At 44.1% G+C, this 24,791-nt stretch overlaps 1 protein-coding gene across 1 annotated transcript in view; it reads left to right on the top strand.

The window, feature by feature from the left end:
* SLC22A16 (solute carrier family 22 member 16) overlaps positions 1-24,791 on the top strand; it is a 174,727-nt gene that overhangs the window by 83,470 nt on the left and 66,466 nt on the right. The window contains exon 3 of the mRNA XM_069726137.1: positions 23,525-23,642. Coding sequence (XP_069582238.1) covers positions 23,525-23,642 — 118 coding nt within the window. The remainder of the gene's footprint in view (positions 1-23,524; positions 23,643-24,791) is intronic.

The following is a 24,791-nucleotide window of genomic DNA, read 5'->3' as shown; positions in this document are numbered from 1 at the left end:
AACAAAAATCGCTGTACACATGCTGCGGAAAAACTGCACGGAAACGCAGCGGTTTACATTCCGCAGCATGTCACTTCTTTGTGCGGATTCCGCAGCGGTTTTACAACTGCTCCAATAGAAAATCGCAATTGTAAAACCGCAGTGAAATGCGCAGAAAAAAACGCGGTAAATCCGCCATAAATCCGCAGCGGTTTAGCACTGCGGATTTATCAAATCCGCAGCGGAAAAATCCGCAGAGGACCAGAATACGTGTGCACATTCCTAACCCTAACCCTAGCCCTAACCCTACCCCTAACCCTAACCCTACCCCTAACCCTACCCCTAACCCTAACCCTACCCCTAACCCTAACCCTACCCCTACCCCTAGCCCTAACCCTAACCCTAACCCTACCCCTAACCCTACCCCTAACCCTAACCCTATTCTAACATTAGTGGAAAAAAAAAAATTTCTTTATTTTTTTATTGTCCCTACCTATGGGGGTGACAAAGGGGGGGGGTCATTTATTATTTTTTTTATTTTGATCACTGAGATAGATTATATCTCAGTGATCAAAATGCACTTTGGAACGAATCTGCCGGCCGGCAGATTCGGCGGGCGCACTGCGCATGCGCCCGCCATTTTGGAAGATGGCGGCGCCCGGGAGAAGACGGACGGGACCACGGCTGGATCGGTAAGTATGATAGGGTGGGGGGGGGGACCACGGGGGGGGGATCGGAGCACGGGGTGGGGAATCGGAGCGCGGGAGGGGTGGAACGGAGCGCGGGGGGCGTGGAACGGAGCACGGGGGGGCTGGAATGGAGCACGGGGGGGTGGAACGGAGCACGGGGGGGGTGGATCGGAGTGCAGGGGGGGTGATTGGAGCACGGGGGGGTGATTGGAGCACGGGGGGAGCGGACACGAGCACGGGGGGGAGCGGAGCACTGGACGGAGGGGAGCCGGAGCAGTGTACCGGCCAGATCGGGGGGGTGGGGGGGCGATCGGAGGGGTGGGGTGGGGGCACATTAGTATTTCCAGCCATGGCCGATGATATTTCAGCATCGGCCATGGCTGGATTGTAATATTTCACCCGTTATAATGGGTGAAATATTACAAATCGCTCTGATTGGCAGTTTCACTTTCAACAGCCAATCAGAGCGATCGTAGCCACGAGGGGGTGAAGCCACCCCCCCTGGGCTAAACTACCACTCCCCCTGTCCCTGCAGATCGGGTGAAATGGGAGTTAACCCTTTCACCCGATCTGCAGGGACGCGATCTTTCCATGACGCCGCATAGGCGTCATGGGTCGGAATGGCACCGACTTTCATGACGCCTACGTGGCGTCATGGGTCGGGAAGGGGTTAATTTGCCAATTCTGTATGGAAGTTGCACAAATTCTTCTGGATGCTATTTTATTAATGGAATTTTCCACTTTGGAGACATTCACTTCTGGAGCATTTAAAGTGAACCTGTCACCAGGTTTGGCTGATAAGAGATACACCCACTGCCTTTCAGGGCTCATATACAGCATTCTATAATGCTGTATATCTGCCCCCAACCTGACCTGCAGTCCAGTCCGATAGACGTCGCTGGTCTCGGTCCGGCGCCTCCCATCTTCTTACAATCCCCGTCCTCCTGCTTGCTTTGTGTGAATGACGCATCCCTTTGTGTCATCCACACAGTCTCGTAGGCACAGCGCTCCTGCGCAGGTGTAATTCTCTGCACTGTCGAGGGCAGAGCAAAGTACTACACTGCGCAGGGGCTCTTTGACATTTCCCTCCACCTGCTCACTGCCAGTACTTTGCTCTGCCCTCAACAGGGCAGAGAAGTGTGCCTGCACAGGAGGATATGCGTCATCCACACGAAGGAAGCAGGAGGGCAGCATCAAAGAAGAAGGGAGGCGCCGAACCAAAAAGAGCGACACCCATCTGACCGGCCCGGCCCCGCAGTGGGGTATAATAAATGTTATTTTTCTTCCCTTGCAGGTCGGGTTGAGGGCAGATATACAGCATTATAGAATGCTGTAGATCAGTGTTATGGACCTGGTGGTTAAGAGCACCCGGAACGACCTGATGGTTAAACTCACACAGGACAAGCTCTGGGAAGTGGGAACTCTGCTGACCGCAACCCCTAATCCTATCGCACAACTAGAAATAGCCGTGGAGCGTACCTAACACGACCTAGACGCCTCTTCACAGCCTAAGAGCTAACTAGCCCTAAAGATAGAAAATAAAGCCTACCTTGCCTCAGAGAAATTCCCCAAAGGAAAAGGCAGCCCCCCATATTTATTGACTGTGAGTTAAGATGAAAGTCACAAACACAGAGATGAAACAGGTTTCAGCAAAGGGAGGCCAGACTTACTAAACAGACTGAGGATAGAAAAGGTATCTTTGCGGTCAGCACAAAAAACTACAAAAAACCACGCAGAGTGTGCAAAAAGACCTCCGCACTGACTCACGGTGCGGAGGTGCCACTCTGCATCCCAGAGCTTCCAGCTAGCAAGACAAAATCATGATAGCCAACTGGACAAGGAAACAATGAACAAATAATTAACTAGCAGGGACTTAGCTTCTGCTGGAGTAGACAAGTCACCAGAAAGATCCAAGAGCGAACTGAACCAGTACAAGAACATTGACAGCTGGCATGGAGTAACGATCTGAGTGGAGTTAAATAGAACAGCCAGCCAAAGAATAAACTACGTCACCTGTGGAAGGAACCTCAGAAGCAGCAGCTCCACTCACAGCCACCAGAGGGAGTCCATGGACAGAACTCGCCGAAGTACCATTCATGACCACAGGAGGGAGTTCGAAAACAGAATTCACAACAGATCAGCCCTGAAAGGTGATGGCCGTATCTCTTATAGGCCAAACCTCGTGTCAGGTACCCTTAAAGATGTTCAGTTACAACTAGTCATGGCCTCCTATAGAGTTTTGGGAACTAAGTCCTATCAATCTATAGACGTCATCCTTTTAAAGGGAATCTGTCACCCCATTTTTCGCCTATAAGCTAAGGCCACCGGCATCAGGGGCTTATCTACAGCATTCTGTAATGCTGTAGATAAGCCTCCGATGTAACCTGAAAGATAAGAAAACAAATTAGATTATACTCACCCAGGGGCAATCCCGGTGCGCTTCGGTCGATGGGCGTCATGGTTCGGGTCCAGCGCCTCCCATCTTCATACGATAGCATCCTCTTCTTTGCTTCCTGTCGTGGCTCCTGCACAGGCGTACTTTATCTGCCCTTTTGAGGGCAGAGCAAAGTACTGCAGTGCGCCGGAAAGGTCAGAGAAGCCCGGCGCCTGCGCACTGCAGTACTTTGCTCTGCCCTCAACAGGGCAGATAAAGTACACCTGTGCAGGAGCCGCGACAGGAAGCAAAGAAGAGGACGTTATCGTATGAAGATGGGAGGCGCCGGACCCGAACTGCCCCCCAGGTGAGTATAATCTAACTTGTTTTTCTTATCTTTCAGGTTACATCGGGGCTTATCTACAGAATGCTGTAGATAAGCCCCTGATGGCGGTGGCCTAAAGGTACCGTCACACTGAACGATATCGTTAACGATATCGTTGCTTTTTGTGACGTAGCAACGATATCGTTAACTAAATCGTTCTGTGTGACAGCGACCAACGATCAGGCCCCTGCTGGGAGATCGTTGGTCGCTGGGGAAAGTCCAGCACTTTATTTTGTCGCTGGACCTCCCGCTGACATCGCTGAATCGGCGTGTGTGACGCCGATTCAGCGATGTCATCACTGGTAACCAGGGTAAACATCGGGTTACTAAGCGCAGGGCCGTGCTTAGTAACCCGATATTTACCCTGGTTACCGTTGTAAATGTAAAAAAACAAACACTACATACTTACATTCCCGGTGTCTGGTCATGTCCCCAGCCTTCAGCTTCCCGCACTGACTGGTGAGCGCCGGCCAGCCGTAAAGCAAAGCACAGCAGTGACGTCACCGCTGTACTTTACGGTCGGCGCTCAGTCAGTGCTGGAAGCTGAAGGTGAGGGACCTGACCAGACACCGGGAATGTAAGTATGTAGTGTTTGTTTTTTTTACATTTACAACGGTAACCAGGGTAAACATTGGGTTACTAAGTGCGGCCCTGCGCTTAGTAACCTGATGTTTACCCTGGTTACCCTCGGACTTCAGGATCGTTGGTCGCTGGAGAGCGGTCTGTGACAGCTCTCCAGCGACCAAACAGCGACGCTGCAGCGATCCACATCGTTGTCGGTATCACTGCAGTGTCGCTTAGTGTGATGGTACATTTAGCTTATAGTCGAAAAATGGGGTGACAGATTCCTTTTAACAAGTGGTCCCAAGTGTCTGAAATAATACAATAATTTCAGCAAAGAATAGAATCTTGTTGATGCTATAAATCACCTAAAGTAAGGATATAAAAGTTTATCTTCTAGGCAGGAAGCATGCCGGAGACCCCGAGGGAACTGAATACTTACCAAACAACCTAACTGTTGCGAATGTCTAATGGTCCATTTATACGGAATTTCTGACAGCACTAATATCCGTTGATTGATAAACATTTACAAACTGGCAATCTTTTAATAGAATATGGTTAACTATGTACACTCAGTGTCAGATCATTCAGTGCGTACAGGCTACTGTTGTGATTATCACCTCGGGTCCTGTTTACACAGGACAATGTATAGCCGAGAACAATTATATTTTGGGCTGCACAAAAGTTCATTGCACAAGACATAATTTCACCAAATGAGCGAGCATTTTTTTTAAAGAGAATCTGTCACCAGGTTTTTGCTACCTCATCTGAGAGCAGCATAATGTAGCCAAAATACCTTGATTCCAGCGATATGCCACTTAGTTTTCTGGGTGCAGCAGCTGTGATACAATCAGAGTTTTTAGATGTAGCAGAGCTCATAAAGCTTACCCAGCCCACACCATGGCTTTTTATGTACATTGTCTATTGATAGTAAGCTGCTAATCAGTGCTGGGGGCTTAAGGTACCGTCTCTCAGTGGCACTTTGGTCGCTACGACGGCACGATCCGTGACGCTCCAGCATCGCTCCAATATCGCTCCAGCGTCGTAGACTGCGGTCACACTTCGCAATGCACGATGCTGGAGCGATAATTTCACGACGTATTTGTGATGTAGAAGCTGTTGGTTACTATGCGCACATAGTATACAATATCGTGCACACCTTTGTTACACCATGCGATCATGCCGCCACAGCGGGACACTAGACGACGAAAGAAAGTTTCAAACGATCTGCTACGACGTATGATTCTCAGCGGGGTCCCTGATCACAGGAGCGTGTCAGACACAGCGAGATCGTAAGTATATCGCTGGAACGTCACAAATCGTGCCGTGTTAGCGATCAAAATGACACTGTGTGACGGTACCCTAAGTTGGACCAGGCTCATGCGAGCTGTAGTCCGGGCAGTGATAGTCTCCTGCTGCTAAAACACTCATTGTGTTGAAACAGCATGAAGCCTAATAAATGACACATCACTGAAATCTGTGTCTCAGCCCCTACCTTATGCTGCCTTCAGGTTACTTGGCAAAAACTTGCTGACTAGTGATGGGCAAACCCAAACAGTAAAATTCGGGGTCCGTACCGAACACCTAGTGTCCGTGCGCAAAGCCCAAACATGAACTTCTCCAGGAAGTACGTGTTACTGTTTTCGTTTGGTAGCGTGAACATTGCATGTTTCCCACCCTGTCATCTGTGTGACAGCTTGATAAACCCCGGCAACTCTGATCGGCAGTCAGTTCGTTAAGTACTACTCTCATCATCCTACACTTGCTCTAGCTAATAGCAGCGATCTCAGGCGAGGCTCATGAGAGTATTCATCAGTCAGCGTCCTGGCAATAAATTAATTAATTTAAAAAAAAATTGCATGGGTTCCTGTCACGCACAGTGTGGGAAGACTAGTGCAACACGAGGGGAAGAAAGCCCAAATGCTAGGGAAAGGGGGAGTGGAGACCCCTTGGTAGATCTAATAGTATCCTGCCTCCCCTATCATCCCTATATTGGTTCCACACCATTCGCCGAGCAGGAACCTAAGCCCGGTATATCCATAGAGCTAGGCCCTGGATAGGGAAGTGGGGGGAATGAACACTGGTCAGTCCCCATTCAACACTAAAGAGAAGAAGGGAGACAAACAAGGGGAAACAACTTAACTTGAGCAGACTCCAGAGAGATAACACCAAATGTCCTCCAACAGCACCAGAGAGGAAGAAAGCGTACTGCCATAGCTCCAAGCCTTCGCAAGGGAAAAATGTGACTATCACCGGTGACACCCTGAAGCAGATTAAGAAGGCGTTTGCGATGCTAAATGCGGAGACATTCTGTGGCCAGATGCAGAGTGACTGTCTGTAGCATCTGACACACCCATGACAGTTCCCCTGTATTTTGGTAGCCAGCAAAGGTAAAGCTAACAGCTGAAGGATGCAGCCCCCAGCTGTTCTCTTTATATTGGCTGGTAATCAAAAATATAAGGGTCCCCACTCGTTTTTTAAAAATTATTTAAATAAATTATTTTAAGACACGTCCCCCATTTTTTGCAACCATCTAATCTAAAGCAGACAGCTGGGGGCTGGTATTTTCAGACTGGGAAGGGGCCATGGATATTGGCTTTCCCCAGCCTAAAAATAAAAACCCTCTTCTGCACCAGAATAGGCGCATCTTTTAGATGCGCCAATTCTGGTGCTTTGCCTGGCTATTCCCACTTACCCTGGTGCAGTGGCAAGTGGGATGATATTTGTGGGATTGATGTCAGCTTTGTAATGTCAGCTGACATCAAGCCCACAGGTTAGTAATGAAGAGGTCTCTATAAGATGCTCACATTACTAACCCCATAGATATATTGTAAAAAATACACAGCCAGAATAAATTCCTTTAATTGAAAGACTCCTTTGTTTTAAATAAAAACTTCCCCCCATTTATTCACTAAAAATAAAAAGCAAAGTTATACTCCCCTTTCTGCTGATAATACATTGATGCCCATGTCCTACTGTAAAAGGCAAAACATAATAAAACCCCATATTCCTTACCTGTCCAACAATAATCCATTAATGGCCAAGTCTCCTAGTGACCGCTCTCCAAATTATCCGGATCATGCAACCGCTCTCTATGCCAGCCGCAACACAATGAGACAGAATCTGATTATGCTCCTGCAGTGTCCAGCGCTGACTTGAGAAAAGTCACCAGAGTTCATAGCTGATGAACCCCGGACACCTCACTTACAGCACTGCTCACTGTGTGAGAATTTTCCTACGATGCGAACGGTGCCAAAAGTGAGGTGACTGGGGTTCATTAGCTATGAACTCTGATAACCTTTTTCATGTCAGCGCTACACACTGCAGGAGTGTAATCACACTCATGTCTCAGTATGTTCCGGCTGACATGGGGAGCTGTCATATCACTGATGTTACCACTCTCCAAATCATCTGGATCCTCATGGGAAATGGCCAATAATGGATTATTGTCAGACAGGTGAGGAATATGGTGTTTTGTTATTTTTTTGTCTTTCATAGTGGGACATGGGCATCAATGGCTTATTGGCTTCGAGACCCCTCTATTTTTGATAACCCAACAATATAAAGCTGACAACTGGGGGTTGCAGCCCGGAGCTGTCAGCTTTACCTGTGGTAGTTATCAAAAATAGACGGGAATCCCACTTTATTTTTTTATTTATTTATTGTACATGCGCCGGCTGATGAATATTCTCATCAACCTGACCTGCTCTTGCTGCTATCAGCGAGAGCAGGTGTAGGATGATTGGAGTAGTACTCTTCATCCAATGCCTGTTACTAGCGGTAACCTTTTTACCGCCGGTCACAGCTGATGCCTCACATGCTGTAATCTGACAGCATGGGAACTGCAGCACTCTGACAAGCAGTAACGATTTTACCACCGATCACAGCCTGTGTTTCCCATTCTATTAAGCAGATGACAGTGCGGTAAACAACGGATGTTTGGGCCTCCTCTGAATGGAGTCCAACTTCGGGTTCTGGTACCTGAACCAAAAACTTTTTTTTTAAATGTTTGTCTGAGTTCGCCATACCTGAACATCCACGGTTTCGCTATCACTACCTACTGCTGACATATCCCCATTTAGAATGCTCACTCATGATAATCTTTCAGTGTAAATGCAGCTTAAGGCTGGAGACACACTAGCGATTTAAAAAATCGGTCCGATTTTGATGCAGGAGAGTCGGACGAGTGTAATGCAAGTGTCATGCGAGTGTAATGCGTTTTCTATGCGAGTACAATCCGATTTTTCACACCTAGCATCCGATTTACATCAGAATGCAGTGTGATTGCTTTCTGATTGCAATGCGATTTTAACATGAGCTTTTACATACAGAAATTCTCTGTCATTTACACATCATTTTCAATGAATATTCTTCAAATCACACACACACTAATACATATATATATATATATATATATATATATGTATTAGTGTGTGTGTGTGTGTATGTATGTGTGTATATATATATATATATATATATATATACACATATATATATACACATATTAGATAGAAGAAAATTAGAGCAGCACAAAGAATGAGTCCGAGTGCAAAGCCCCCCAGGCAAATACCACACCTCAATTATAAAAATTCAGAACAGATATATATTATCAGTAACACACACATACATATATATGCATTTATATTGCACAGAAGGATGGATAGAAGAAAAGCCGGTAATACATCTGCCGACTTCTGTAAAATCACTGCAGGAACTGACAGGATAGAAGGAATGGATTACATACAGTATATACATATAGAATAGGTAGCTATATAGATGTCAGTGACAAATACAATTAGTACAGTGTGTGTGTGTAAATTACTGGACATGTATTTAATTAATAAAAATATTTTATGGAAAAAAATGGCGTTGGCTCCCGCGCAATTTTCAAAACCAGCAGAGGGAAAGCCAGTGACTGGGGGCAGATGTTTATAGCCTGGGAAGGGGGTAATACCCATGGAGCTTCCCAGGCTATTAATATCAGCTCACAGCTGTATACTTATCCTTTACTGGCTATTAAAATGGGGGACCCCCCAAAAAATGAGGTGGGCTTCCTCCATATTTAATAATCAGCAAAGGCTATGCAGACAGCTGTGGGCTGATATTAATAGCCTAGGAAGGGATCATGGATATTGGACCCGCTGGCTGAAAACATCAGCACTCAGCCGCCCCAGAAGAGGCACATTGCTATGATGCGCCAATTCCGGTACTTACTCTTCCCACTTGCCCTGTAGTGGTGGCAAGTGGGTTAATAGTTGGGGTATTTGTTATGGCTGGCAATCAGGCAACACAGCGTGCAGTAATCAGCGCACATACAGAGATCTGGCAATAACCAAAAACAATAGGACAAGCTCTGAGACGTGGAATCTCTGTAGACTGCAGTACCTGATCTATCCTCACACAACTATAAGCAGCAGTGGATTGCGCCTATAACTACCTATGCAACTCGGCACTGCCTGAGGAGCTGACTAGCCTGAAGATAGAAATACAAGCCTGACTTACCTCAGAGAAATACCCCAAAGGAATAGGCAGCCCCCCACATATAATGACTGTTAGCAAGATGAAAAGACAAACGTAGGAATGAAATAGATTCAGCAAAGTGAGGCCCGATATTCTAGACAGAGCGAGGATAGCAAAGAGAACTATGCAGTCTACAAAAAACCCTAAAACGAAAACCACGCAAAGGGGCAAAAAGACCCACCGTGCCGAACTAACAGCACGGCGGTGCACCCCTTTGCTTCTCAGAGCTTCCAGCAAAAGTTAATAGCAAGCTGGACAGAAAAAACAGAAAACAAACTAGAAGCACTTATCTAGCAGAGCAGCAGGCCCAAGGAAAGATGCAGTAGCTCAGATCCAACACTGGAACATTGACAAGGAGCAAGGAAGACAGACTCAGGTGGAGCTAAATAGCAAGGCAGCCAACGAGCTCACCAAAACACCTGAGGGAGGAAGCCCAGAGACTGCAATACCACTTGTGACCACAGAAGTGAACTCAGCCACAGAATTCACAACAGGTATTTATGTCACCTTTGTATTGTAAGGTGACATCAAGCCAGCTTAGTAATGGAAAGGTGTCAATAAGACACCTATCCATTACTAATCCTATAGTTGTTACATGTGAAATAAAGACACAGCCAGAATAAAGTATTTTAATTAAATAAAACACTAAACAGTTTGCCATCTTTATTGTGCTCCTAATCCATGCAACGCCCTTAATCTCCTGTAATAAAAATAAAATAATAAACCAACAATATACCCATACCTGTCTGTAGTTGTGTCCCATGCCGTAATCCATGTCTAGGGGATATACAGTTTGCAACCAGGAGCGGTGCTAAGATGCGACCGCCCCAGCTGCAAACTACTGGTGAATGAATGAGATGCTGGGAGCGGAGCTTCAGTGACTAGCGGTGCCGTCACTGAAGCTGCGCTCCCTCACAACCTGACCTGCCATAACCTCTGCACCATGGGAAAATGAACTGGCATTTTTCCATGCTCCAGAGTTCAGTGCAGTTCAGGCTGTGAAGGAGCGCAGCTTCAGTGACGGCAGTGCTAGTCTTTGAAGCTCCTCTCCCAGCATCTCATTATTGATCAGTAGTTTGCAGCTGGGGCGGTCGCATCTTAGCACCGCTCCTGGTTGCAAATTGTATATTCCCTAGACATGGATTATGGCGTGGGACACAACTACAGGCAGGTATGGGTATATTGTTGGTTTATTATTTTATTTAATTACAGGAGATCGAGGGCGCTGCATGGATTAGGAGTACAACAAAGATGGCAAACTGTGTTTAGTGTTTTATTTCATTAAAATACTTTATTCTGGCTGTGTCTTTATTTCATATGTAACAACTATAGGATTAGTAATGGATAGGTGTCTTATTGACACCTCTCCATTACTAAGCCGGCTTGATGTCACCTTACAATACAAAGGTGACATTAACCCCGAAACTATTACCCCACTTGATACTGCTACAGGGCAAGTGGGAAGAGCGAGGCTAAGTGCTGAAATTGGCACATCTTAGAGATGCGCCTTTTCTGCGGCGGCTGAGTGCTGATGTTTTTAGCCAGGGGGTCCAATATCCATGGTCCCTTCCTAGGCTATTAATATCAGCCCGCAACTGTCTGCATAGCCGTTGCTGGTTATTAATTATGGGGGAACCACACATCATTTTTTGGGGTCCCCCATTTTAATAGTCCGTAAAGCCTAAGTATACAGCCGTGAGCTGATATTAATAGCCTGGGAAGCTCCATGGGTATTACCCGATTCCCAGGCTATAAACATCTGCCCCCAGTCACTGGCTTTCCCTCTGTTGGTTTTGAAAACTGCGCGGGAGCCCACGCCATTTTTTCCCCAAAAAAAGAATCTTTTATAAATTACATGCATGTCCCCTAATTTGCACACACAAATACTAATTGTATTAGTCACTGACATCTATATATCAAACTATTCTGCATGGATTTACTGTATGTAAACCATGTCTCCTATCCTGTCGGCTATATATATATATATATATTAACAAAAAAAGAAAAGCAGCACAGAACAAAATAGAAAAAAGTGGACTTTATTGCTTGAACGGCGTGGCGACGTTTCGGATACAAAATCCTTTTTCAAGCAGTGAACACATGAGTGAAACAACCATTTATACAAAACACATACATATCCAATTATAAAATTCATTATGTGCAATATTGTAACTATTAATAGATTATACATATTAACAATCCATAAAAAAGTGCATCCTTGTGAATAATGATAGCCCCACTAAATTCATTATCTGTGAACATAATATATTGCATATTCCGTGATTATTCTTAAAATACATTTAATGAGCAATTAATAATTCCAAAAAGTCAGGTGTCCCTGTCTCAAAAATTCATGATTAAAAAGGACTTACACAAACACTGTTTTGCCATGTTGGACTCGGTCTTCGGCATCCTACCACGCTTACAAATGGTTGTTTCACTCATGTGTTCACTGCTTGAAAAAGGATTTTGTATCCGAAACGTCGCCACGCCGTTCAGGCAATAAAGTCCACTTTTTTTTCTATTTTGTTCTGTGCTGCTTTTCTTTTTTTGTTACCATCATTGGAGGCTTTTGGACTGCTGGTTGGAAGAGCTCTGCATAAAGTTGAGGTATTTTTGGATGCTGTTCCGTTTCTATCTATCTATCTATCTATCTATCTATCTATCTATCTATCTATCTATCTATCTATCTACAGTCATGGCCAAAAGTATTGACACCCCTGCAATTCTGTCAGATAATACTCCTTTTCTTCCTGAAAATAATTGCAAACACAAATTATTTGGTATTATTATCTTCATTTAGTTTGTCTTAAATGAAAAAACACAAAAAGAATTGTCCTAAAGCCAAATTGGATATAATTCCACACCAAACATAAAAAAGGGGGTGGACAAAAGTATTGGCACTGTTCGAAAAATCATGTGATGCTTCTCTAATTTGTGTAATTAACAGCACCTGTAACTTACCTGTGGCACCTAACAGGTGTTGGCAATGACTAAATCACACTTGCAGCCAGTTGACATGGATTAAAGTTGACTCAACCTCTGTCCTGTGTCCTTGTGTGTACCACATTGAGCATGGAGAAAAGAAAGAAGACCAAAGACCTGTCTGAGGACTTGAGAAACCAAATTGTGAGGAAGCATGAGCAATCTCAAGGCTACAAGTCCATCTCCAAAGACCTGAATGTTCCTGTGTCTACCGTGCGCAGTGTCATCAAGAAGTTTAAAGCCCACGGCACTATGGCTAACCTCCCTAGATGTGGACGGAAAAGAAAAATTGACAAGAGATTTCAACTCAAGATTGTGCGGATGTTGGCTAAAGAACCTCGACTAACATCCAAACAAGTTCAAGCTGCCCTGCAGTCCGAAGGTACAACAGTGTCAGCCCCTACTATCCGTCGGCATCTGAATGAAAAGGGACAGCAATGAGTCCAGACCTGAATCCCTGTGGAGAGATCTAAAAATGGCAGTTTGGAGAAGGCACCCTTCAAATATCAGGGACCTGGAGCAGTTTGCCAAAGAAGAATGGTCTAAAATTCCAGCAGAGCATTGTAAGAAACTCATTGATGGTTACCGGAAGCGGTTGGTCGCAGTTATTTTGGCTAAAGGTTTTGCAACCAAGTATTAGGCTGAGGGTGCCAATACTTTTGTCTGGCCCATTTTTGGAGTTTTGTGTGAAATGATCAATGTTTTGCGTTTTGCTTCATTCACTTTTGTTTTTTCATTTAAGACAAATTAAATGAAGATAATAATAACAAAGAATATGTGATTGCAATCATTTTCAGGAAGAAACTGAGTATTATCTGACAGAATTGCAGAGGTGTCAATATTCTTGGCTATGACTCTATCTATCTATACATATATATATATATGTATGTACATATGTATGTGATATATATATATATATATATATATATATATATATATATGTTTTGCCAGAGCTGTAATATTATATATATATATATATATATATATATATATATATATATATATTACAGCTCTGGAAAAATTAAGAGTCCACTGCACAGTTTTATAAAAATCAGCTTCTCTACATGCCTGACAGCCATTCCATTCCAGTGTCTGTTGAATTCCAACCAGCGTACACCTCATTCTACTTAATGTGCTTCTGATTAGGTGATTACCTGAACCAAATCTTATTTAACGAAGGAAAGTATAAAAACCCTGCTGTGGTGTTCCCAATCCTCTTGCAATAGGACAAGCTGGATGGCAAAACAAGTGCTAGTAAAATCCCAAAAGTAATAGGAATAAAAAAATAACTTTAACAATACCAAAGAGGTTGAAAAGAAAAGTCTTGAGTGAGGAAAAGAAGGGCTCAATTCTGGCTTTATTAGCAGAGGGCGACAGTGAGCGTCATGTTGCCTCCATCCTTAAAATTTCTAAGACGGCAGTCCATTACATCAAGGTCAAGCAACAGACATTGGGGACAACAAAGCTACAGACTGGCAGAGGGCAAAAACGACTCTCCACTGACCGGGATTACCATCATCTTATTCGAATGTCACTCAGCAACCACAGCAAATGGCAGCTGGGGTGAAGTGCACAGCAAGAACAGTTCGTAACAGGCTCCTAAAGGCAGGGCTCAAGTCATGTAAAGCTAGAAAAAAGCCTTTCATCAATGGGAAGCAAAGGAGAGCCAGGCTGAAGTTTGCCAAAGACCATAAGGATTGGACCATAGAATACTGGAGTAAGGTAATCTTCTCTGATGAGTAGAATTTTCAGCTTTGAACAACACCTGGTCGTCTAATGTTTAGAAAGAGACCTGCACCCACTGTGAAATTTGGTGGAGGATCGGTGATGACCTGGGGATGCTTCAGCAAGACTGCAACTGGGCAGGTTACTCTTTGCGAAGGATGTATGAATCAAGCCGCATATAAGGTTATCCTGGAAAAACAGTTGATTATTTCCGCTCAGGCAATGTTCCCCAACTCTGAGGACTGGTTTTTGCAGCAGGACAATGCACCACGCCACACAGCTAGGTCAATCAATGTGTGAATGAAGTACCACCACATCAAATCCCTGCCATGGCCAGCAGGGCCAGAGTTTGGCACAGGCAGACCAGGCAGATGCATGGGGCCCCCACCTACAAAGGGGGCCCCCTGCATCTGCAGCCCCCTATATGAAGTGCCCAGAGGGTGTTCAGAAGTGAATAATGCTGTGCATTGCTCTGTAGTCCAAGAGCGTCTCTCCCAAACCCCCATTGAGACCCCCTCAGTGCATTGATTTACTCACTGTGGTCCAGGAGCTCTGTGCTGATTGGTGTAGGATCAGTCACATACAGCAGCCATCAGCATGGGCTCTGACCACAGTAACTAAATCTCTGCTTTTAATCCGACAGGGCGACCTCCTGTCACTACTGTCTGGATGACACAAGACAGGAATATTGTCTGCTGAATCAGGGCATTTATTATATTGAAATAAATGAATTCCCATGTGAAATAATAAGGGTAAACCATACACATATATAGTACAGGTGTGCATAGGAATCCGTGTTTTTGGTGCATTTGTTTTGCAGCCAAAACCTGCTCACTTGGCATTAAAAACACTGCTTTCAAAGCACCCATTTTTTAGGGTATGTGCAGAGGATCCGGAAATGGCAGCCCTTTGGATGCAGTGGACATGTGCTGCGTCCAAAGTGCTGCCATGTTTTGAACACAGGTGATTCCGCATGTGTTCATTGAACCGTGTGGAATCACCACGTCCTACACATTGCACGGGTGAGATTTCTCTTGTGGAGACTTGCGTCTACACCAGATAAAATTGGCATACTGGGGTCTGGAGAGACGCGCCTCTGCGGGTGAGGTGCCTGTGTCAGTGCACACATAGTAGAGATGAAATTTCTTGAAATCCCCTCCACTATACTGTAACATCTGGCCGCTGCGGGTTGGACGCTGTACAAGTACACAGCAGCCGACCCACAGCGTTTACTGATTGTGGGCACACACCCTTAGAGCTTTTGCGGTTAGTTTGTTTTTTTTTCAGCATGCATTTTGTCTACAGTACATGTTTAATAAAGTTAGTTTTATTCACCAAAAACACAGTGAAAAACAACGTTGCAACATTTGCAGCATTTTTAAAACTTTTTCATTGCTTTCTACGGGTGAAAAAAAATTGCTGAAATAGACACGCTGCAGATTTAAAAAAGGCTGCATGACACTGGCATTGTCGAGTCCTTGGGTATACCGGGTGACCTCCTTTTACCCAAAACCCACCCCTATAACCTCCCCCTTTACCCAACCATTGCACAATACCCATACTCCCACTCACACAAAGAACACATGGCAATAATTTCTTTGGAATAACTTGGCCACAGCAGCCTTTTTATTTTAAACACATCAAATAAATAATTACACACAATGTATGTATTAACTCTTCTACTAGGAGGAGTCCTTGAAGCTACAAAGAATCTGGCGAATAACCCAAAACATAACTGTAAACATAACAGTAAACACCAAATTACTCCCAGCCGTTACCACTCTGGCTCGGGAGCACCAATAAATTCAAAGGTTTAACTGTTCACGATAAACTTCTCGGAGATTCGGCCACCCCAGCCGAAAGTCCCCTCCACAATTCACCAGATCCGAAACCTGTTGAACTCTGAAAAAACAGGGGACCCATATGCCAATGGATCCCCCAAACCAATTTCCACCAACTCCAAGGACTCCCCCCCAGCCGCCTCGGCCGCAATGACCCGGCAAAATGCAAAAATAGACACTGACCCACTTAACTGCCCCCATATGACCAAAAAGAGAGGGCGGGAGGGCGGGATGCTTCAGGGGTTCAGAGAGCGGGAACGGACGGGCCCCACCCCCAACTAGCCTTATAATACCCCCAGCCCCATTAACCCCTTAATTACCCTAAATACCCACCTCCAAACCACTGTCATGTTGGCCTCCGCCCAGGCCTTGGGTGAGGTAGGGGGGGGGGGGGACGGCCTTGCTCTGGCCATTTCTGTTGTGAGAAAAGGAGAAAATAAAAGGGTGTGCAGGAGATTTCTGAAAATCTCAGTTTTTGCTTGTGCTGTAAAATGCTGTAAACTTATTTGCAGAAGAAAAAGCTGCAAAAATTCTGCATATGAACATGGCCAAAAGCTGCTTTTCAAAGTGCCAGCAAAACATGAGATTTCCGAAGTCTCCTGCAGGCGCTTGTTTGTTTTCTGACTGGTTTCCAGAACTGTAGCACTTTTTAAATCTGTAGCGTGTCACTTCTTTCAGTGTGTTTTCACCTGTAGAAAGCAATGAAAGAATAAAAAAAGCTGCAGATATTACAACGGCATTTTTCACCGCAAATTTTTAAGTGGTTTTGGTGAAATAAACTATTAGGTCTCGTTCACATGTTCAGTATTTCACATCAGTATTTGTAATGCAGAAACCGCAGTGGAACAATGAGGCTATGTGCACACTTTGCGGAATCTGCCGTGGATTATTCCATGCAGATTCCTAAAAATCTGCGTTTTACCTGCAGATTTAGAGCGGAATTACTGTGGTTTTTGTGTGGTTTTCAACAGCGTTTTTACACCTGCAAATTCCTATTATGGAGTAGGTACAAAACGCTGCGGAATCTGTACAAAGAATTGACATGCTGCAGAAAATACAATGCAGCGTTTCTCTGCGATATTTTCCGCAGCATGTGTACTGTGGATTTTGTTTTCCATACATTTACATGGTACTGTACAACGCATGGAAAACTGCTGCAGATCCACAGCAAAATCCGCAGCGTGTGCACATACCCTGAGAAACCAGTCACCACTTCTGTATTTATCACCCTCCTGGTTTTGGCTTACACATACTCATGAGAAATACTGACCAAATACTGATCGTATGAATGTAGTCTTAGGCCGGTTTCACACGTCAGTGGCTCCGGTACGTGAAGTGACAGTTTCCTCACGTACCGGAGACACTGACTCACGTAGACACATTAAAATCAATGTGTCTCTGCACATGTCAGTGTGTTTTCACGGACCGTGTGTCCGTTTGGAAAACACGGAGACATGTCAGTGTTCCCCAATGGGAGGTGGAGCCGCATATTCATCACTGTAATTGGCGGCACCACGTGACCGCTCATACAGGAGAAGCTGCGGCGAGGACAGGAAGCAGTGAGGGAGCTGGGTAAGTATTTTATTAACAGCGGGGGGCGCACAGGTGGTGGGAGGGGGTTGGGGACAGGGATCTTTTTTTTAAACCACAAAAAAAAATATTTTTCATATCTTCTCTCCAGCGAACGATGCTGGAGAGAAGAAATGAATGGGGCTTCAGCACTAGATGCAGGGGACAGCGCTTACTGTAGCGGTGTCTCCTGCACGGTGCGTGTGGTCCTCAGTTGGCACACGGGCGGCACACGGATGCCGCACGTGTGCCACACTGATGTGCCACATAAACACAAGGACACACGGACACGGATAATTCCGGTACCGATTTTTCCGGTACTGGAATTATCTGGGCGTGTGAAACTGGCCTGAAACATACTGTAGACAAAGCAAACATCCTCACTCCTAAAAAAAGCTGAAAAAAGTGTGAAGAACACCACAAAACAAGCTGAAAAACAGGTGTTTTGAACGCAACATTTTTACTGCTAATAGAAAAGGTTTTGGCTACTGAAAAAAATGCTGCATGTAAACATAGTCTTACTCTGAAACGCTAATTCTATCTGTGGTGTTACATAGGACTGCAGGTGACATCTACTAAATTATCTGTACTCAGAGAGTTATCACTGTATTATCTGTGGTGTTAAAAAAAAAAAAAAATTTAAGAGGGAGTTGAGGGCAATTCTTTGTCTTGGGGCTTGGGCCCCCAATCTTTTCTGACCTTAGCAACGCCCCTGCATACAGCTAATAATGGCAGACCTGCTAGCCGATATAAGGCCCCTAAATATGGGGGCCACAGTGTGAGCACTAGCTCCAGGCCCCTCCACCAACTATATCCGCATCCTGCTCATGTAATGTAACCTAAATGTTTGAGTGATTTTACAATGTTAGCATTTGGGGCCCCACTTTAAATTTTTGCCTAGGGCCCCACTTTGTCTAAAACCGGCCCTGATTGCCAGCCCAATCTCCAGACCTGAACCCCGATGTAGACCTCTGGAATGTAATCAAGAGTAGGATGGATAGTCACAAGCCATCAAACAAAGAAGAATTGCTTAATTTTTTGTACCAGGAGTGGCATAAAGTCACTCAAAAGCAGTGTGAAAGACTCGTGGAAAGCATGCCAAGATGCATGAAAGCTGTGATTAAAAATCATGGTTATTCCACAAAATATTGATTTATGAACTCTTCCTGAGTTAAAACATTAGTACTGTTGATTCTAAATGATTATTAACTTGTTTCCTTAGCATTTTTTGAAGTCTGCAAGCACTGCATTTTTTTTGTTCTTTTGACCATTTCTCATTTTCTGAAAATAAATACAAAACTTAGTGTTTGGAAATATACAGTGGGGCAAAAAAGTATTTAGTCAGTCAGCAATAGTGCAAGTTCCACCACTTAAAAAGATGAGAGGCGTCTGTAATTTACATCATAGGTAGACCTCAACTATGGGAGACAAACTGAGAAAAAAAAAATCCAGAAAATCACATTGTCTGTTTTTTTAACATTTTATTTGCATATTATGGTGGAAAATAAGTATTTGGTCAGAAACAAAATTTAATCTCAATACTTTGTAATATATCCTTTGTTGGCAATGACAGAGGTCAAACGTTTTCTGTAAGTCTTCACAAGGTTGCCACACACTGTTGTTGGTATGTTGGCCTATTCCTCCATGCAGATCTCCTCTAGAGCAGTGATGTTTTTGGCTTTTCGCTTGGCAACACGGACTTTCAACTCCCTCCAAAGGTTTTCTATAGGGTTGAGATCTGGAGACTGGCTAGGCCACTCCAGGACCTTGAAATGCTTCTTACGAAGCCACTCCTTCGTTGACCTGGCGGTGTGCTTTGGATCATTGTCATGTTGAAAGACCCAGCCACGTTTCATCTTCAATGCCCTTGCTGATGGAAGGAGGTTTGCACTCAAAATCTCACGATACATGGCCCCATTCATTCTTTCATGTACCCGGATCAGTCGTCCTGGCCCCTTTGCAGAGAAACAGCCCCAAAGCATGATGTTTCCACCACTATGCTTTACAGTAGGTATGGTGTTTGATGGATGCAACTCAGTATTCTTTTTCCTCCAAACACGACAAGTTGTGTTTCTACCAAACAGTTCCAGTTTGGTTTCATCAGACCATAGGACATTCTCCCAAAACTCCTCTGGATCATCCAAATGCTCTCTAGCAAACTTCAGATGGGCCCGGACATGTACTGGCTTAAGCAGTGGGACACGTCTGGCACTGCAGGATCTGAGTCCATGGTGGCGTAGTATGTTACTTATGGTAGGCCTTGTTACATTGGTCCCAGCTCTCTGCAGTTCATTCACTAGGTCCCCCGCGTGGTTCTGGGATTTTTGCTCACCGTTCTTGTGATCATTCTGACCCCACGGGGTGGGATTTTGCGTGGAGCCCCAGATCGAGGGAGATTATCAGTGGTCTTGTATGTCTTCCATTTTCTAATTATTGCTCCAACTGTTGATTTCTTCACTCCAAGCTGGTTGGCTATTGCAGATTCAGTCTTCCCAGCCTGGTGCAGGGCTACAATTTTGTTTCTGGTGTCCTTTGACAGCTCTTTGGTCTTCACCATAGTGGAGTTTGGAGTCAGACTGTTTGAGGGTGTGCACAGGTGTCTTTTTATACTGATAACAAGTTTAAACAGGTGCCATTACTACAGGTAATGAGTGGAGGAAAGAGGAGACTCTTAAAGAAGAAGTTACAGGTCTGTGAGAGCCAGAAATCTTGATTGTTTGTTTCTGACCAAATACTTATTTTCCACCATAATATGCAAATAAATTGTTAAAAAAACAGACAATGTGATTTTCTGGATTTTTTTTTCTCAGTTTGTCTCCCATAGTTGAGGTCTACCTATGATGTAAATTACAGACGCCTCTCATCTTTTTAAGTGGTGGAACTTGCACTATTGCTGACTGACTAAATGCTTTTTTGCCCCACTGTATATATATATATATATATATATATATATATATATATATATAACAGATGGTGGCCCGATTCTAGCGCATCGGGTATTCTAGAATATTTATGTAGTTTATTTATGTAGTTTTCATACTAATGCAATTTATAGACAGGATTCAGCCGGCCGGCCGCGACCAATTAGCGAAGCGTGGTTCAAATTCCACGCCAATTCGCGGGCGGACTGCGACTGTCGCTGATTGTCCGCGGCCGGGCGTGACAAATCAGTGAATCCAGGGCCGGCTCCAGGTTTTTGAGTGCCCCGGGGGAAAGAAGTCTCAGTGGGCCCCCCTCTTTAACACATACCACGATTCATGATGCACAGATGCAGCCGAGAAATATAGCACAGCCAAGTAGCGTATAACACAGCCAACGTAGTATATAGCACAGCCACGTAGTATATAACACAGCCACGTAGTATATAGCACAACAACGTAGTATATAGCACAGCCACGTAGTATATAGCAGAGCCCACGTAGTATATTTCCCAGCCATGTAGTATCTTGCCCAGACACGTAGCATATAGCACAGACTCGTAGTATATAACACAGGCCATGTAGTATATAGCACAGTCCACGTAGTATATTGCCCAGCCACGTAGTATATTGCCCAGCCACGTAGTATATAGCACAGACACGTAGTATATAGCACAGACACGTAGTATATAACACAGACATGTAGTATATTGCCCAGCCACGTAGTATATAGCACAGACACGTATATTACACAGATACGTAATATATTGCACAGCCACGTAGTATATAGCACAGAGACATAGTATATAACACTGCCCATGCAGTATATAACACAGGCCACTTAGTATAGAACACAGCGATCTAGTATATTGCCCAGCCACGTAATATATACCACAGACACATAGTATATAGCACAGCCCACATAGTATATGTCACAGAGATGTAGTATATAACACAGCCCACGCAGTATCTAACACAGCCTAAGTAGTATACAGCAATGTGGGCAGCATATCCCTGTTAAAAAAAAAAGAATTAAAATAAAAAATAGTTATATACTCACCCTACGTCGGCCCCCGGATCCAGGCGAGGCGTTTACCGATGCTCCTCGCGATGCTCCGGTACCGAGAGTTCATTGCGGTCTCGCGAGACCGCTACGTCGTCATGTCGCCAGACCGCAATGCATGGACCGGTCACCGGAGCGTCGCGAGGAGCGGGAAAGGCGCCGGAAGGTGAGTATATAATGATTTTTTTTATTATTATTATTTTTAACATTAGATCTTTTTACTATTAATGCTGTATAGGCAGCATCAATAGTAAAAGTTGGTCACACAGGGTTAATAGTAGCTTTAAAAGAGTGCGTTACACCACGGCATAACGCGGTCCGTTAACACTGCCATTAACCCTGTGTGAGCGCTGACTGGAGGGGAGTATGGAGCAGGCACTGACTGCAAGGGAGTAGGGAGCGGCCATTTTGCCGCCAGACTGTGCCCGTCGCTGATTGGTCAGAAGTGACCCTTAGACAATTATATAGTAGATTATATATATATATATATATATATATATATATATATATATATATTCTATCTTTTCTGTTATAACCTGTCAGTGTGATTTTACAGTAGCCGCATATGAATTACTGTCTTTACAAAGGACACCGGTGAAAAAAAAAATAATAAAAAAAAAAAAAATCGCACAGCACTAGCATGGTCAATTGCTGTGCGATTTTTTTTTTTTTTTTTTTTTTTCCCTCGCACCCATTTACTTCTATTGCAGGATGCGATCCGTTGTCTGATTACAATCGCAGCATGGTGTGATTTTTTTTTTTTTTTTTTTTTCCAGGCCGATCGTGATCCGATACGAGCTGGAAAAGAAAAAAACTCTGATGAGCACACCATCGTAGATTAACATTGGTCCGAAATCAATCCGATTTTTTTTATCGGATTGAATTCGTCCGATTTCATCGCAAGTGGGCATGAGCCCTAAGGTAAGATATTCACTGTAAGGCCGGTTTCACACGTCAGTGGCTCCGGTACGTGAGGTGACAGTTTCCTCACGTACCGGAGGCACTGACTCACGTAGACACATTGAAATCAATGTGTCTCTGCACATGTCAGCATGTTTTCACGGACCGTGTGTCCGTTTGGAAAACACGGAGACATGTCAGTGTTCATGGGAGCGCACGAATTACAGGGACCTATTAAAGTCAATGGGTCCGTGTAAAACACATACCGCACACGGACCTTGTCCGTGTGCAGTCCGTGTGCCATGCAGGAGACAGCGCTACAGTAAGCGCTTTCCCCCCCATGTGGTGCTGAAGCCGCCATTCATATCTTCTCTGCAGCAGCGTTTGCTGTAGAGAAGATATGAATAATCCTTTTTTTTTTTGTTTCTCGTGTTTTAAATAAAGATCCCCATAGGGGTGGGGCCGCATATTCATTTCTGTAATGGGCGGCCCACGTGACTGCTCATACAGTAGACGATGCGGCCAGGACAGGAAGCAGCGCCAGTGAGGGAGCCGGGTGAGTATTTTAATAACAGCGGACGAGCGGGAGGGGGTTGGGGACATGGATCTTTATTTTAAACACGAGAAACAAAAAAAAAAAGGATTATTCATATCTTCTCTACAGCAAACGCTGCTGCAGAGAAGATATGAATGGCGGCTTCAGCACCAGATGCAGGGGACAGCGCTTATCTCTAGCGCTGTCTCCTGCATGGTGCATGTGGTACCCAGTCAGCACACGTGTGCCGCACGTGTGCCACACTCATGTGCCACAGAAACGCACGGGCACACGGACACGGATAATTCCGGTACCGATTTTTCCGGTACCGGAATTATCTGGACGTGTGAGACTGGCCTAAGAGAATGTGGACAGCAAGTCATTTACATTTATAATATTTTTTTATAATAATATGATAGGATTAATTTTCTTTAATGTTTCAATACCAAATTTCTTGTTTTTTTTTCTCATTATCTCCAGAGTGGGAAGACGACCAATTATGTGGTTCACAAGTTCATGCCAGTTTATATTCGGTGTTGCAGTGGCATTTACTTTCAACTACTACAGCTTTGTCATTGTCCGTTTTTTCTTGGCCATGGTTTGTTTATATTTTATTATATTCTATGTTACAGTACTGTATAAAGTTCTGATAAAAAAAGTTTTTTGCAAACTGAAACATTTTAAACAATGTACATTTTGATTGTGATAAAATTATTTCTAATTATATAAAACAATCCATCACAATGTATATTTATATATATTTTTTTATCCTAGAACGCAATGAGTGATGTATGAAAGGTTGGTGCAAATCTCAATTTACAATCTATCAGATTTTTACAGGATACACATCACAGTGCTTTTTTTATCATCAATGGGTCAAAAATTGTAAGGCTCATTTTAACTGATCATAATGTATCATCAGTGTTTCAAAGCATAAGAGCTGTTGTTAGAAAATGGACTTAAAGCCCCCATACACACATAGTTACATAGGTTGAAAAAATACCTAGGTCCATTAAGTTCAACCTTTCTACGTCCATTAAACATTTTGTCACTAAATTGACTATAACCCACAATGTTCTGTGTACTGAGGAAATCATCCAGCCCTTTTTTGAAAGCTGTTATAGTGTCTACCATTACTACCTCTTGTGGTAGGGCATTCCACCGTCTGACTAATCTAACTAAAGAATCCTTTCCTATTTAGGTGTCGGAATCTCCTTTCTTCCACCCTTAATGAGTGCCCGCTTTAACCCCTTTCTGCCATCGGACGGAGTAGTACGTCCGATGACAAAACCCCCGCTTTGACATGTGCTCAGGCGGTGAGCCCGCATTAAAGCCGGAACATGTCAGCTGTTTTGAACAGCTGACATGTGCCTGCAATAGGCGCGTGTGAAATCGTGATCGGCCCGAACCTATTAACCAGTTAAATACCGCTGTCAAACTCTGACAGTGGCATTTAACAAGTGCTTCTGGCCATCCGGCCAGAAATGCGTGCACCACCGGTGGAAGCTATTGAAGCATGCCAAAATAAAAAAAAAAAATGTTTTTGAAAATATGAAAAAAAATAAAATAAATAAAAGTTTAAATCACCTCCTTTTGCTCCATTCAAAATATAAGAATAGGAAAAAGAAATCAAACCATCACATATTTGGTATCGCTGCATTCAAAATCGCCTGATCTATCAATTAAAAAAAGGATTAACCTGATCGCTAAATGGCGTAATGAGAAAAAAAAAAGTAAAAATGCCAGA

This window comes from Ranitomeya imitator, chromosome 5 (assembly GCF_032444005.1).
Source record: "Ranitomeya imitator isolate aRanImi1 chromosome 5, aRanImi1.pri, whole genome shotgun sequence".
In the NCBI taxonomy this organism is placed as follows: Eukaryota; Metazoa; Chordata; class Amphibia; order Anura; family Dendrobatidae; genus Ranitomeya; species Ranitomeya imitator.
Note: the sequence above shows the minus strand (reverse complement) of the source record. Positions and strands in the feature narration are given on the sequence as shown.